General features: G+C 33.4%; 2 protein-coding genes across 5 annotated transcripts; both read left to right on the top strand.

Annotated features, from left to right (window-relative positions):
- Window positions 1-4125: 4125 nt before the first annotated feature.
- Window positions 4126-8393, top strand: LOC132041806 (riboflavin synthase-like). 4 transcript variants are annotated; one of them, XM_059432497.1, is made up of 2 exons: window positions 4126-5062; window positions 7573-7923. In XM_059432497.1, exon 1 carries the CDS (start codon window positions 4200-4202, stop codon window positions 5055-5057), a length of 858 nt encoding a protein of 285 aa, XP_059288480.1. In that variant the 5' UTR covers window positions 4126-4199; the 3' UTR covers window positions 5058-5062; window positions 7573-7923. The 4 variants fall into 4 exon arrangements, with proteins under 4 accessions (XP_059288480.1, XP_059288483.1, XP_059288481.1 ...); XM_059432500.1 differs by lacking the exon at window positions 7573-7923 and adding an exon at window positions 7067-7085; XM_059432498.1 differs by lacking the exon at window positions 7573-7923 and adding an exon at window positions 5496-5513.
- Window positions 8394-9943: 1550 nt separating this feature from the next.
- LOC132041807 (clathrin light chain 1-like) lies at window positions 9944-10504 on the top strand (the record flags this gene model as incomplete). Its single annotated transcript, XM_059432501.1, has 1 exon — window positions 9944-10504. A coding segment is annotated over exon 1 (398 nt), but the record flags the coding sequence as incomplete, so codon positions are not given.
- Between the last annotated feature and the right edge of the window lie 2523 nt (window positions 10505-13027).

Raw genomic sequence — 13027 nt, 5'->3', positions numbered from 1 at the left:
TTTTGGTACTTTATGACTCTTTTGCAAATTGAACTTTTGCCTCCTCCGATACTTGTTCTAAATTTGCACACAGCTTTACCTAATTCAAGTTTAAATCGATAAGCATTGCCCGATTTAAATTGAATTTACTATAATTACAATTTCAAGTAAATAAGCATTGTATACTAATTTAATTAAGGTATAAAGTAATTAAAATCGTAGCAAAGCATTAAATCCAATCGATTCTATTTTGTTTGAATAATTTTATAGTGCGTAATGTTCAATACGAGCCGTATGTCATCTCGTTTTTAATAATCGAGTCGTAGAAGATGATCTTTTTCAAATATTAACAATCTAAACTCCATAAAATCGTTAAATTGAGTTGAATTAAGATTTGTACCTTTTACCGATGTTGTAGCAAAGAAAATCAATGGGAGAAATCGGCTTGAAACAACGATTTGAATAATTGAGAAATACACTTTGGGAACGAAGTTGGTCAAGTTAACGATAGAAGGATTTGAGAATAACGATTTTTGTTGTGTTTTATATGTAACGGTTAGGGGTAGTAATATCTTTTTACTATGTTAGTTTTGCTCGGAAGGGCAATAATTAAAGACCACCATTTTGAGGGCAAAATCTAAAGACCAGCCCAAAAGAGGGGCATTCGCGCCAATTGCCCAATCAGTTTATGAAAATGCAACACAGAGGCCAAGTTTAGATCATGATATAGAATTCCTGGAGTTCAAAATGTGTCCAGATAAACTTAAGGATTTTTTCTTAGACTTTGAGTTTATTTGTATAAATTCAAACTTCAGAATAATATTATGGAATTTTTCTCATATATAAGTTTGAATTTTAGGATATTACACTGAAATTTCATTTTTATAAATTTGAACTCCGCTCATGAACTTTTAAACGAGTCTCGTCTCCTGGTGAGAGAATAAAAATCGAAAGAATTCCATCCTTTTGTATCTTGAGAAGCAAAGTGCAACAAACTCTCAAGAATTTTTCGCTTCCCTTAAGAATCTGGGCTGTGTCTTAGTTCCAGTGTGGGCGATATCCTCTCGGATCAGCTACTGCTCATCGCCTTGGTAAACTATCATCTCACCACTTGCTAATCAGGACCTGAGCCCCTCCTCGAGCGAATTCCTCCTTTGCTCCTCAGCTTACGCGGTATTAACAATCATTTCCAGCTGTTATTCTCCTCCCAATTTCTTGCGCATTACTCACTAGTTCGCCACTACAACAACGTTTCCGGTGTTTCCCGTCCGACTTACATGCGTTAAGAACAAGGATCATACTCTTCATGAGATTTATAGTTACATTACTTATAACTCTTTGTTCATAGACAAAGCAAATTCAGAATTGTCTTTCATTACTTGCACAACACAAATCAGAGTCCGGAGCCAAAATGGCTTATTTTTTGAGCTAATAGCTCAAAATAGAATATCTTTTTTTTTTATACCAAAATGGGTATTTCGTTGGTTATCCAACGAAATACCCATGATTACTGTTCCGGTCCGGTAGGGAAAGTTACATTTCGCTACACTTGTAGCGAAATGTAACAAATAATATATATATTTTTTTTGTATTTCGTTGGACTACCAACGAAATAGGATAATTTTTTTTTTTTTTTTTTTTTTTATTTCTTTGGTAAGAAAACAAATTTAATTTTTTTTTTGATTTCGTTCATACAAAAAACGAAATATGAAAATATAATTTTTTTTTTGTATTTCGTTGGACTACCAATGAAATAGGATAATTTTTTTTTTTTTTTTTTTTTTTTTTTGTATTTCGTTGGTAAAAAAACGAATTTAATTTTTTTTTTTTTATTTCGTTCATACAAAAACGAAATATGAAAATATAATTTTTTTTTTTGGTATTTCGTTGGACTACCAACGAAATAGGATAATTTTTTTTTTTTTTTTTTTTTTTTGTATTTCGTTGGTAGTCCAACGAAATAGGATAAAAAATATATATATTTTTTTTTGTATTTCGTTGGTAGTTCAACGAAATGAGATAATATTTTTTTTTTGTATTTCGTTTATAAAAAAATGAAATAATTTTTTTTTTTTATTTCATTGGTATATGAACGAAATAGGATAAAATATTTTTCTCCCCAACGTCTTACAAAATATTTTTCTCCCCAGCGTTTTAAAGCATAAATTTTGAAATAAATATTTTAACACATGCAATAATTAATAAATCAATAAATCTTTTCTTTGCAACCAACACTTAGTGTTTTTTCCATACTTTGACCAACGATTAGTCGTGTGTCAAGACTCCGAAACATCAATATTTTATATAGAACCTGATATTTTTTTCTGCGTCCTATAATGCAGGCTCAATACTTCAAGGATACGTAAACGTTCGGATCGTCGTTTTAGGGGTTGAAAAGGCACCCGAAGTAAGTTTTGTTTGGAAACTTTAGGGTGTTTTATTTTTTAAGATTTTGATTTAAGCGTGTTATTTTTTAATCAAGACATAACTTTATTTTGAATATAAATCTAATTCTAAAAAATATAAGGTGAAAAACTAGTTGTAAAGTGGTCAAACTTTAGATGGTCATAACTTTGCGCTTCGGTCCGTTTTACGCGTTTTTTTTTTTTAACTTGCGTATTTTTCGAGATCTATGCGGACAAGCTCTCGCAAGGCGGTTTTGGCCGAGCCGATTTTTAAAAAAACACCTTTTATCCCATTCAATTTCAATTTTCCCCCAAATTGGCCTGAAATTTTCAGTTTTATTTACTTATAAGATGATGATATGCAATAGATTTCAATGTAAAAATCTCGGGGTAATGTAGCTGTGAATGTCAATTTCACTTCTGCGGTTTCAATTTTTGAAAATAAAGCTGACTAATTTTCTCGACATATAAAGTTGACTAAAAAATTATTTTCCTATTTCGTTTTTATATAAATGAAATATCTATAAAAAAATTTATCCTATTTCATTGGTATATGAACGAAATATATATATATAAAAAAAAGATATATATATATATATATATATATATATATATATATATATATATATATATATATATATATATATTTTCCTATTTCGTTTTTATATAAACGAAATACAAAAAAAAAAAAAAGGTTTTATCCTATTTCGTTCATATACCAACAAAATACAAAAAAAAATAAAAAAAAATTATATTTTCCAAAAATGAAATAAAAAAATATTTATTTCGTTTTTTTATAAACGAAATACAAAAAAAAAAAAAAAATTTTTTATCCTTTTTCGTTGGACTACCAACGAAATACAAAAAAATTATATTTTCATATTTCGTTTTTGTACGAACGAAATCAACAAAAAAAATTAAATTCGTTTTTTTACCAACGAAATACAAAAAAAAAATAAAAAAATTTATCCTATTTCGTTGGTAGTCCAACGAAAGACAAAAAAAAATAAAAAAAAAATTATATTTTCATATTTCGTTTTTGTATGAACGAAATCAAAAAAAAAAAAAAATTAAATTCGTTTTTTTACCAATGAAATACAAAAAAATAAATAAAAAAATTTATCCTATTTCGTTGGTAGTCCAACGAAATACAAAAAAAAAAAATATTATCTGTTACATTTATTTCTACAAAAATTAGCGAAATGTAACTTTTCCTACGAACAAGATCATGTATTTCGTTGGATAACCAACGAAATACCCATTTTGGTATAAAAAAAAAAAAGATATTCTATTTTGAGCTATTAGCTCAAAAAACAAGCAATTTTGGCTCCGGACTCACACAAATCATATACTCAATAGCACCGTAGAACCTATTATTTGATTTAAATTTGTTACCGTGACTGGGATTGCCAATTTTTTCCTACAATTCTTTTTTTTTTTTTTTTATACACATAGTATATACCCGCTGTATCTTGACATAATTAAAAGATACTCCCTCTATCTCAATTTATGTAAACCCATTTTCTTATTAGTTCCATGTTAAAAAGAATGATCTCTTTTTATATTTAAAAGCAATATACCTTTCTTTATACAATGATTTATAATCACATAAAATATGTGTGATTCATTTTAAATCATAAATTTAAAAAAAAATTCTATTTTCTTAAATTTCGTACCCAATCAAATGGGTTTATATAAATGGAAGCAGTAAGAAAAAGAATTGAGAGAAAAAGGGAGACGACGTAAGTGCAAATGTCTTAAGTCCAAGATGATGCTTCTAATCAAAAGACTTGAAGCACAACCAAGATACAGCAAATGGCGACAATTTCATTCTCATTAGCTTCTCCTTCCAAGACCTTAAACCCATCAACAATCTCCCCCAAAAACCCTACCTTCTTCAATCTACTATGTAATCCCCAACACCTCAAAACAGTACTATCCCCACAAACCCTCTTTCTCAAATCCACTCCTCCCATTTCTCATCTCTTTATCAGGTCCCTAAAAACCCAACAATGCCGTATTTCTTCAACTCCAATCACTTCCCTGTTTACCGGCATAGTTGAAGAAATGGGTCAAATCAAACAACTCGGTTACACCCAACCCGACAGTTTCACCATGATAATCCAAGCTAAACTCATTCTTGATGACATCAACCTAGGCGACAGCATTTCTGTCAATGGTACTTGTTTGACTGTTGCTGATTTCGATACCCAGAAGTTGGAATTTAGTGTTGGATTGGCTCCTGAAACACTTAGAAAGACTTCTTTAATCGAATTGGAAAAAGGGTCTTTGGTTAATTTGGAAAGGGCTTTAAGGCCTAGTACTAGAATGGGTGGTCATTTTGTGCAAGGACATGTTGATGGTACTGGTGAGATTGTTGAGCTTAAACCTGAAGGGGATTCTTTATGGGTGAAGGTTAAGACTGGGAAAGAGCTTTTGAGGTATATTGTGCCTAAAGGGTTTATTGCTGTGGATGGGACTAGTTTGACTGTAGTTGATGTGTCTGATGAAGAAGAATGTTTTAATTTCATGTTGGTGGCTTACACCCAGCAGAATGTGGTGATTCCAATGAAGAAAGTGGGACAGAAGGTTAATCTTGAGGTGGATATATTGGGAAAGTATGTGGAGAGGCTTCTTAGTAGTGGCTTTGTGGATTCCATCAAATCTTCATGATAAAGGTTGTTTCTTTGTGCTTCTTTTTGTATTTGTAACTTGCCTTGGCAAAATTGTATCTTGAATTTTGGAGTAGTTTCTTTCTAGGTTCTATCAGGTGTATTTCTGGATAATGTTTCAACGAAATAAAATAAACAATTTGACCTGGGCTTGAGTCAAAACAAAAGTCTCTAAATCTTATGCTTGTATTTAGTAATATCAGTGGCACAAAATGAATGTGGCAAAAATTCAAGCACCAACTATGAAGACAATTTTATGCTTGATTGTACTGATGTGTTAAGCCTACCAGTGAGCAGATTGCTATGCATTTTTTCTTTTGAGTTTCATCACCAAATCCCTCCTGTTAATCTTTTTACACTATCTGATTACAATGATGAAATGTTGGAGGTAGGTGGTCATAGCATTGATGCAAAATATTAACTGATTAAGCCCTTGCAGGTAACCTTTCATTTCATGGACGCTGTTCCTAATACTTACTGAATACTAAGCACTGAATTAAGAAATTGAAATATTTATGGAACTCTTACAGCATTATTTATTTCGCAAAACTTATGGTGAAATTAAACCAATTTTCGTCTGATGTTATCGCTTGTTTGGATCATCTAATTAATTTGTGAATTGTTAGTAGTAATATCAGTGGCACAAAATGAATGTGGCTCTCTACCCACAAATCACCAAATCCCTCCTGATAGATTACAATGATGAAATAAGGTCTACGTGCAAAATATTAACTGATTAAGCCCTTGCAGGTAACCTTTCATTTCATGGACGCTGTTCCTAATACTTACTGAATACTAAGCACTGAATTAAGAAATTGAAATATTTATGGAACTCTTACAGCATTATTTATGTTGTTGTTTGCTTGTTCTCTACCCACAAAGTTGTTGTTGTTGCTTGCGTGTACAGATATGGATATACATTTTGAGCATATTTATTTATCCTTTTTTCTATTCAGCTTTGGATGATTTAATTCTTCTTGAACGATGCAGGTATCGCTTTAAAAAATTTGGATCATCTAATTAATTTGTGAATTGTTAGTAGTATGAGCACCTGCCTTTCTATAATGTTCTGAAAACTGGTATTCATGTGAATCAATGATGCCTCCGCCAGCCTTCGATAACTTTAACTACTCTCTGGTCATGAGCCAGCCAATCATATCAATACGTTACTTCCTTTTCCTCTTTTGTTGGAAAAAAGCTGAAGTGACAATTTAACATACTGGATGATAGGAAACTAATATGAACTTCATCAAACATACCCCTCCGAAAATTTTAAGCTCTTTGCCATCATTTTGCTGGAAATATTAACAGTTTGAAGAGGCTTGCAATGCTGCTGATTCTATTTGCAGGCTTTATGGCTATTATTTTGATGGGCATCGCTTGTGGGATTAGTAAACTCTATTGTTGTATAACGTCCTCTTTGTAATCCTCCTAGTAGTAGTGACACTTTCTTTTGATCACTGTCCATTCCGTGTCTCGGATTGTGTTTCTGGTTTAAGTCTTTTCCAAATTTTTTTTTTTTTTTTTTGATAACTGTGGTTTCCGAGCCAGCTTGCTGGCACATCGACTAATTCCACGGGATACTTGTCACCTCCCACCAGCAGCAAGTACCAGGTAACTCTATCCACCAAGGCTCGGTGAGATGGGAAGAAGTCACCTAGTGTTTTTGTCTCTGTTGGGATTTGAATCTGAGCCATCATGGTTCTCAACCCACTTCATTGACCACTAGGCCACACCCTTGGGTGCTTAAGTCTTTTGCTAATTATCTACATGAAAGTATGACAGTCGAATTATTGATGGTATCGCATTCCCAAGTGACAAGTCTAATATAAAATTTCCTTTCTGCTTAAAAAATTTTCATTACTGAAATAGTTTTATATAGAAGAATAAAGTACCTTTTGTCAATCTTCAACAATAAAACTTATTTGAAACTTTTTGCTATGTGTAAGGGAGAACTTTCATGGTTAATGAATAATTTTCCTAAGAATGTTTCATTATGCTTGTTAACAGACAATCGTGCTGTCTGTACCTGAACCATATCAGCAAATGACCACTAAATGAGCTAACGAATTGACATTGTAATTGTTCTTTCAGATTCATTTTGCACTAGAAGTTAGCAACTTAGCATTACTGAATGCAGACTACAGAAACCAGTATACTAAATTAGTTGTTTTGAGTAATGCCAAAAAGATGAGTTATTCATTGAAAACTAAAATACAGGGTTTTGGGCCTGCAGAGATCTCTTGAAATGCTTACAATTTTTTGTGTTCCGGTGAAACAGTTAATCACAGTTGAGCAAAACACATTCATGTTCAGTAGTGCACCGTCTGCATTTGACATTTTAATTTTTTTATAGCTAAAATATTTCGTGGTGAGGATACATAAACTCTGTCTTTGCCTTCCCAGTAACAACACTATTGCCGATAGTGCGAATCCTATGCCTCCAAGATTGTGATACTAATGCTGTGTAGTACTAGGGAGGAAGATATGATTTCTGTATTTCTGGCTTTTTGTAGATTGGAGTATCAATTGCATCGAACTTTGAATGCATGTTTAACACTGTTGTTAGAAGGGGCTGCATTGCAGCTATTTTCAGTTAGAATTCTTCTTCCTTGAGAAATTTCTAAGAGTTTGTGAAAGATGGGAAAGGATGACACTCAGGAGTGAGGATAAGAAATTTCTAATAGTTTCAGTTGTAAATCTGCCATTCTTATGTAGCTCTATAAGAATTGTCTTTTTTGTGTTTATTATTCAGCTATATTCCGTTGGGTGTTATAAAGTAAAGTGCTATTCTTGTGCAGATGAACTTTTCAAAATTGAGGCATTTCCTTGGCTTATAGATCCATGAACCATGTATTATTTGTCTACATGAACCAATAGCAGCAGTAGATTACAAATGCTGACAAGGGTAGGAAAATATCATTAAGAAGCACCAGCAAAAATGATACCTGTGAAGAACAAGGACAAATATCTTGGCTTCATTATCAACTTCTCCATCAACGGATACATTTGGTTGATCCCTTGGGTTTTGACATCATTCACCTTGTTTCGTAGCAGTTTAAGTTATTGATGTCAAATTTGAATTTTGCATCTGCTTTTGTATATTTCTATACATGGCTCAAGCTGTAAAAGATGGATTAGTTTTTGATGGAAAGGAAGCATACATAGGGTGCTTTTGAAGAATGTTATGTCAAAATTTTATTTTCCCACCATTTGTTGAATTTCACTGATATGTACTGAGCTGAAATCTTTTTTCAACTGAGCCATTATTTTCACAAGCCTTCCCTCATCTTTTTTCTTCGGGTAAATCTTATTCTGTTTGCTGTTTTCCTCTCTGGAGTATGACGGTATGACTACATGTTTGTTTGGCTTGGGGGCCTCTCTCATTATAGTGAAAAGAGGATCAGTTGGGGTTGGACTAGCAATACTATTCGCTTGTGGCAATGTAGGTTTCTTCTCGGTTGGAATGGGGAGATGACTTTCAAGGAGGTGAAGTCAAGTGCAACTTGGAGATGTTGAAAAGCTTGTGCAGTAATAGTAGTGATCTTGGGGAATTTGGTTTATGGATGGTGTTGGTTCATATAATCAAATGATCAGTGATTACCTAATATTCCTTGCACAAATTCTATTACTTATATACTAGTTGCTTGAATGGAGGATTTTGAGGAGACTCGTTCATGTCTACAAGCTGCAGAGTCCCATTTGGGCAAACTTGAATCTCCTGTTTATTGTGAGAAGCACAGAAAAGATTAGTGTCTGAACGAATCACATGTAGAAGCCCCATCATAATCGACTCAGCTAAGGATATTAGTTGATAAATTAGACTGAACTCTGTTTTGTTCTTTGACAGCTTCCCAGATGTAAACACAGTGGTTAGGGTATATGAGGTTCTGATTTCTCAAGTATGATTACCTGTTTCTTTTGTTTTCCCCGAGCATCTTAGCTTCAAGAACCTTTCTTTATACTACTAAATTTGTTGTGAACAACTACGTAATCACCTTTTGTAGGTTAACTTGTCAAATTTGTTATACATTACCTGTTACAGGCAACATACCATTTAATAGACTTTTCTCCAATGATGAGTTACGATTTTTTTTTTTTTTTTTTTAAGAATCTTCTACTGTGTAAATCGATCTCCAATCCGTACTTTGAATGGTCGTCTTCTTCAATCTGACGAGCTGTTGTAAACCAATCCAAAACCACGTTTAACCTCAACCAAATTGCTTCAAATTTCAAATATGAACTCCCCTAGACATTTCAATTCTTTTAATATATCACCCACCTGAAATGGAGCTTGTTTGCCGAACTTTTGAACTAGAGCTACAACACTCTGTAATGGTCACCCATGGCTTTCAGCTCCTTCACATTTTTCAGCAATCGAAACGTATCTTCAAGTTTAGCTCCCAACAACGTTGAGTACACACATATAATCTCAACAAGAATTCTAAAAGAAGAAGCATCAACAACAATAGGGTTGTTCTACCAAGGTTGCAAGTTCTTTTTTGAATTTATTTGCTGAGTTATAAGTGAGTCCCAATAGTTTTTAAAAAACCAAAGTTCCCCGAGCAAACTTTAACTTGGTTTAACATTTTCATGGACCGAAAAAGAGAGAAAAGTGAGGCCTCGCAAATTAGAAAAAAGAACTCGAGAGGTTAATTTTTCCTTCAAACTTATGGCCTAAAGCGAGTTATAGACTTTAATATGACTAAAATCATTTCATTAAAGATAAAATGAAAAGTTTAGAATTAAATTGTTATTTACTAAACTAGTTATAGAAATGTATCGGTCTGTTTTGGAATAGAGTATTAAATACTGTATGAAGGAGTATGCATAATTGTACATTTTTTCCTTAAAAAATAAAACAGAAATTTACAAGTGGACAGATGCTCCATTTAGACTTTTTCCACAGTTGCACCGCTCTCTTCGTTTCATCCCATCCCATTTCATCTCAACCAACATGCATTATTTCCATTTCCATTTCCATATACACAAATAGAACAAAACACATTAATTCACAGGGAACCTCTCATCAAACACCTTGCAACAACAAATGGAGAATTTCGACGTCAGCGAAGAGATCCCGTCAACAACAAGTCCCTTCGAGGATGATGATCACAACAACTACGACCACCATTCCCAGCAGCGTTACGAATTCGACGTTAATGACGGCGGTGTTCCTCCTCCACCAATGCCGTCTGATATAGACGATTTCTCCTACAATGATAACATGCAGGAGCTGGAGAATAATAATAGTGGATTTGCTTCATCATCTCCTAATAATAGGCAGTATCATGGTGGTTCACCTTTTGAGACATCGGAGGATCAATCCAAGCCGTACGATCTACGAGCTGATACGGATGGGATATTCTCGTCCGGTAATGATGGACCGTTGCTTCCTGATCCTACTGAGATGCGTGAGGAAGGTGCTGCTTTTCGCGAATGGCGTCGGTATGTTTGAAATATTTGTAATACATGTCATGAACTTCAATCATATTATTTTGTGGTAGTTATTGTTCTTGTTTTCAGATTGCTTTGTCATGCTTTATATTGTATTTTGCCATGCCTTCTTCACTTCCATTATTTCTTTTTTCTGGACTGCTTTGATTTGCTTTTCCTTGAGCCGAGGGTCTATCGGAAACAAGCTCTCTACCTCTCATGGTATTGGTAAGCTCAGGCGATTCTACTATTTCTAAAACATGGGTGCACCACTAAAACAAAGAAGGAAAAAATGTAATATTAGGTAAGGAATTGATCCTGGTCCTCTTGGTAAATAACTCAATCTTCAATAAAGTGCACCATTTAGCCTTCTTGTAGTATGAGTTCTAGTAGATAATATTATATCGATTTTAGAAAATATATAAATACAATATTTAGTTTTACGGAGAGAACATGACTTCACGTGCCCCAAAAGTAGTACATAAATTCGTCCCTGGGGTAAGGTCCGCGTTATTGTTGAATGTGTATGCATAATTATGTTTATTTTGGTCAAATATGCTGAATTATGTTTGAGCTTTCTTCATTTGAATTTGTGGTCGACTTTAATTGCCTTAATAGCCTTTTATTGAGTCCTTGTATGGAAAATATATAACCTTAGCTCGAAGTGGAATTAATTAATCGAGTCAAATGGACTAATACTTTATGTTATAGTGCACGGAAAGATGCGGATCCAGCATATGAGCAATCAAGGAGTCGGAGTGTATGTATCGTGAGAAGAGTTTAAGTTCTTTGAAATGATGATGTAAAAAAGGTATTTACACAATCAGATTGCTTAAAAGGTAGTTGTAGATAACTCTATTTAATAACATTGATTGATAACCTAGAAAAAATGGAAAACAACCTGATATTATAACAGGTTTTTTTAGTAAAAGATTCAATACACTGTCAGTGTAAATAACTTAAAGCCTTTGAATATATGTATATAGAACAAAATCATTACACTCTAAAGCCCTCATTACTGCACTGTCTGATTATAGTACTAGTTCTTTTTATTTTGGTGAGAAAATTAGTTTCTCAACCTTCGTACCGGTAAAATTTCATGTATTAGATCATAAGCGATGCCAGTTAATTGGGACCACTAGCTAAGTTTGCAGGTCAGAAAAACCAATTATTCTGGTTGCAATCTATCAAACATGTAGCATGGCGTATTTGACTTAATGCTTTAGTTCTCCATCTTTTTATATGCAGTTAAAGTGTCTAGGTTCTTATACTTGAGGATTATCTGTGTAAAACATTTAAACAGGCCTCTTCTAAAATGAATTGTTGTTTGATGATGTTTCTTGGTGAGGAAATATTCCTCAACCATGCATTAAATCTTAAGAGATAATCAAGTAAAACCAAAGGTTGTATTAAGTTTGTTATCCATCTTCATGGGTTTGAATTGTTATATTGATATGAGACACTTAGGCCAGTGATAATGAATGTATGGATTTAAACCAGTTACATTTGTTCAAAATCTCAAACACTAGAGCAATGGTTTGCTGATTTATACCAAAGATATCAACTTGAAATGATGCTTGTGTTTTGTTGTTGGATATAAGAGAAAAATTACAATGGAAACTGTTTGACTTTGTCATTTCGAAGTTTAGGCTGAAGAATGTGCTGTTTTGTTTTTTCCAATAAAACTCATCTCAGTTATCAAAAGTAAGTGTTAAGAATAAGTAACTGTTGTTCTAGAAACAAACCAGAAAGGAGACATCAAGAGCAACTTGAGTTGCGCTAACACTTTCTAGTCCAGAGGTTCAAAACATAGAATCATTCTAAGAAATGCTGGATAGCATCTTTGATGATAATCATACATTGATTTTCCATACCACTTGATACAAAAGCAAAAATGTAATGAGAGTCTTCAAAACTTGCAGAGAAAATTTTGCAAGGTGTATCAAGTAGAAGCAATAGCTTACAAAACTACATAATGTCATGTAACTAATTTGCAGCTTGAGTTTTGCATTCTCTGGGGCATCTTGGATCAGTCATTGTATGAAAGAAGCAAGTCATTGTAATAAGACCTCTATCAGTTGAGAAAAGAGGAGTGTGTGGTAATGGTGTTGGTGGTATTAGAGCGAAAAGCTAAACTTTATTATATACAATCTTTAGAGAAATTTAAAATACGTAGCTCCCTATGTTTTGTTCACCTTTGATTTTTTCGTTCATCCTTTTTTTCTTGTGGTAATTCAGTGGTTGGACAACAGTCTGTTTTCTTGGTTAAAGTTATTATTATCGTAGTCGATGATTGTGTTTTGTGGGAGCAGGACGGGGGGAGGGGGCAGATGACGAAAGCCATCAACCTTTCAACGTTATTATTGTCGTCTGATTGTGATTGTGTTGTTCAAAATGTACACGTATCGTGAAAAGTTGCTTCCTCCTCCCTTTCTCTCCTGTCACTGGGCTTTGTTTCCTCCCCTAATACACTGTTTCCCAACTGATCTCATTAGTGAATTCAATAGTTCAACTTTAGTTTTAAACACAATCAAT

This window comes from Lycium ferocissimum, unplaced genomic scaffold, assembly GCF_029784015.1.
Source record: "Lycium ferocissimum isolate CSIRO_LF1 unplaced genomic scaffold, AGI_CSIRO_Lferr_CH_V1 ctg1173___fragment_2___debris, whole genome shotgun sequence".
In the NCBI taxonomy this organism is placed as follows: domain Eukaryota; kingdom Viridiplantae; phylum Streptophyta; class Magnoliopsida; order Solanales; family Solanaceae; genus Lycium; species Lycium ferocissimum.
This window is presented reverse-complemented; position numbering and strand designations above follow the sequence as displayed.

Bases quoted from the DNA above. Each gene is read 5' to 3' on its own strand.
- LOC132041806 (XM_059432496.1), top strand. From the start codon at position 4,200: ATGGCGACAATTTCATTCTCATTAGCTTCTCCTTCCAAGACCTTAAAC.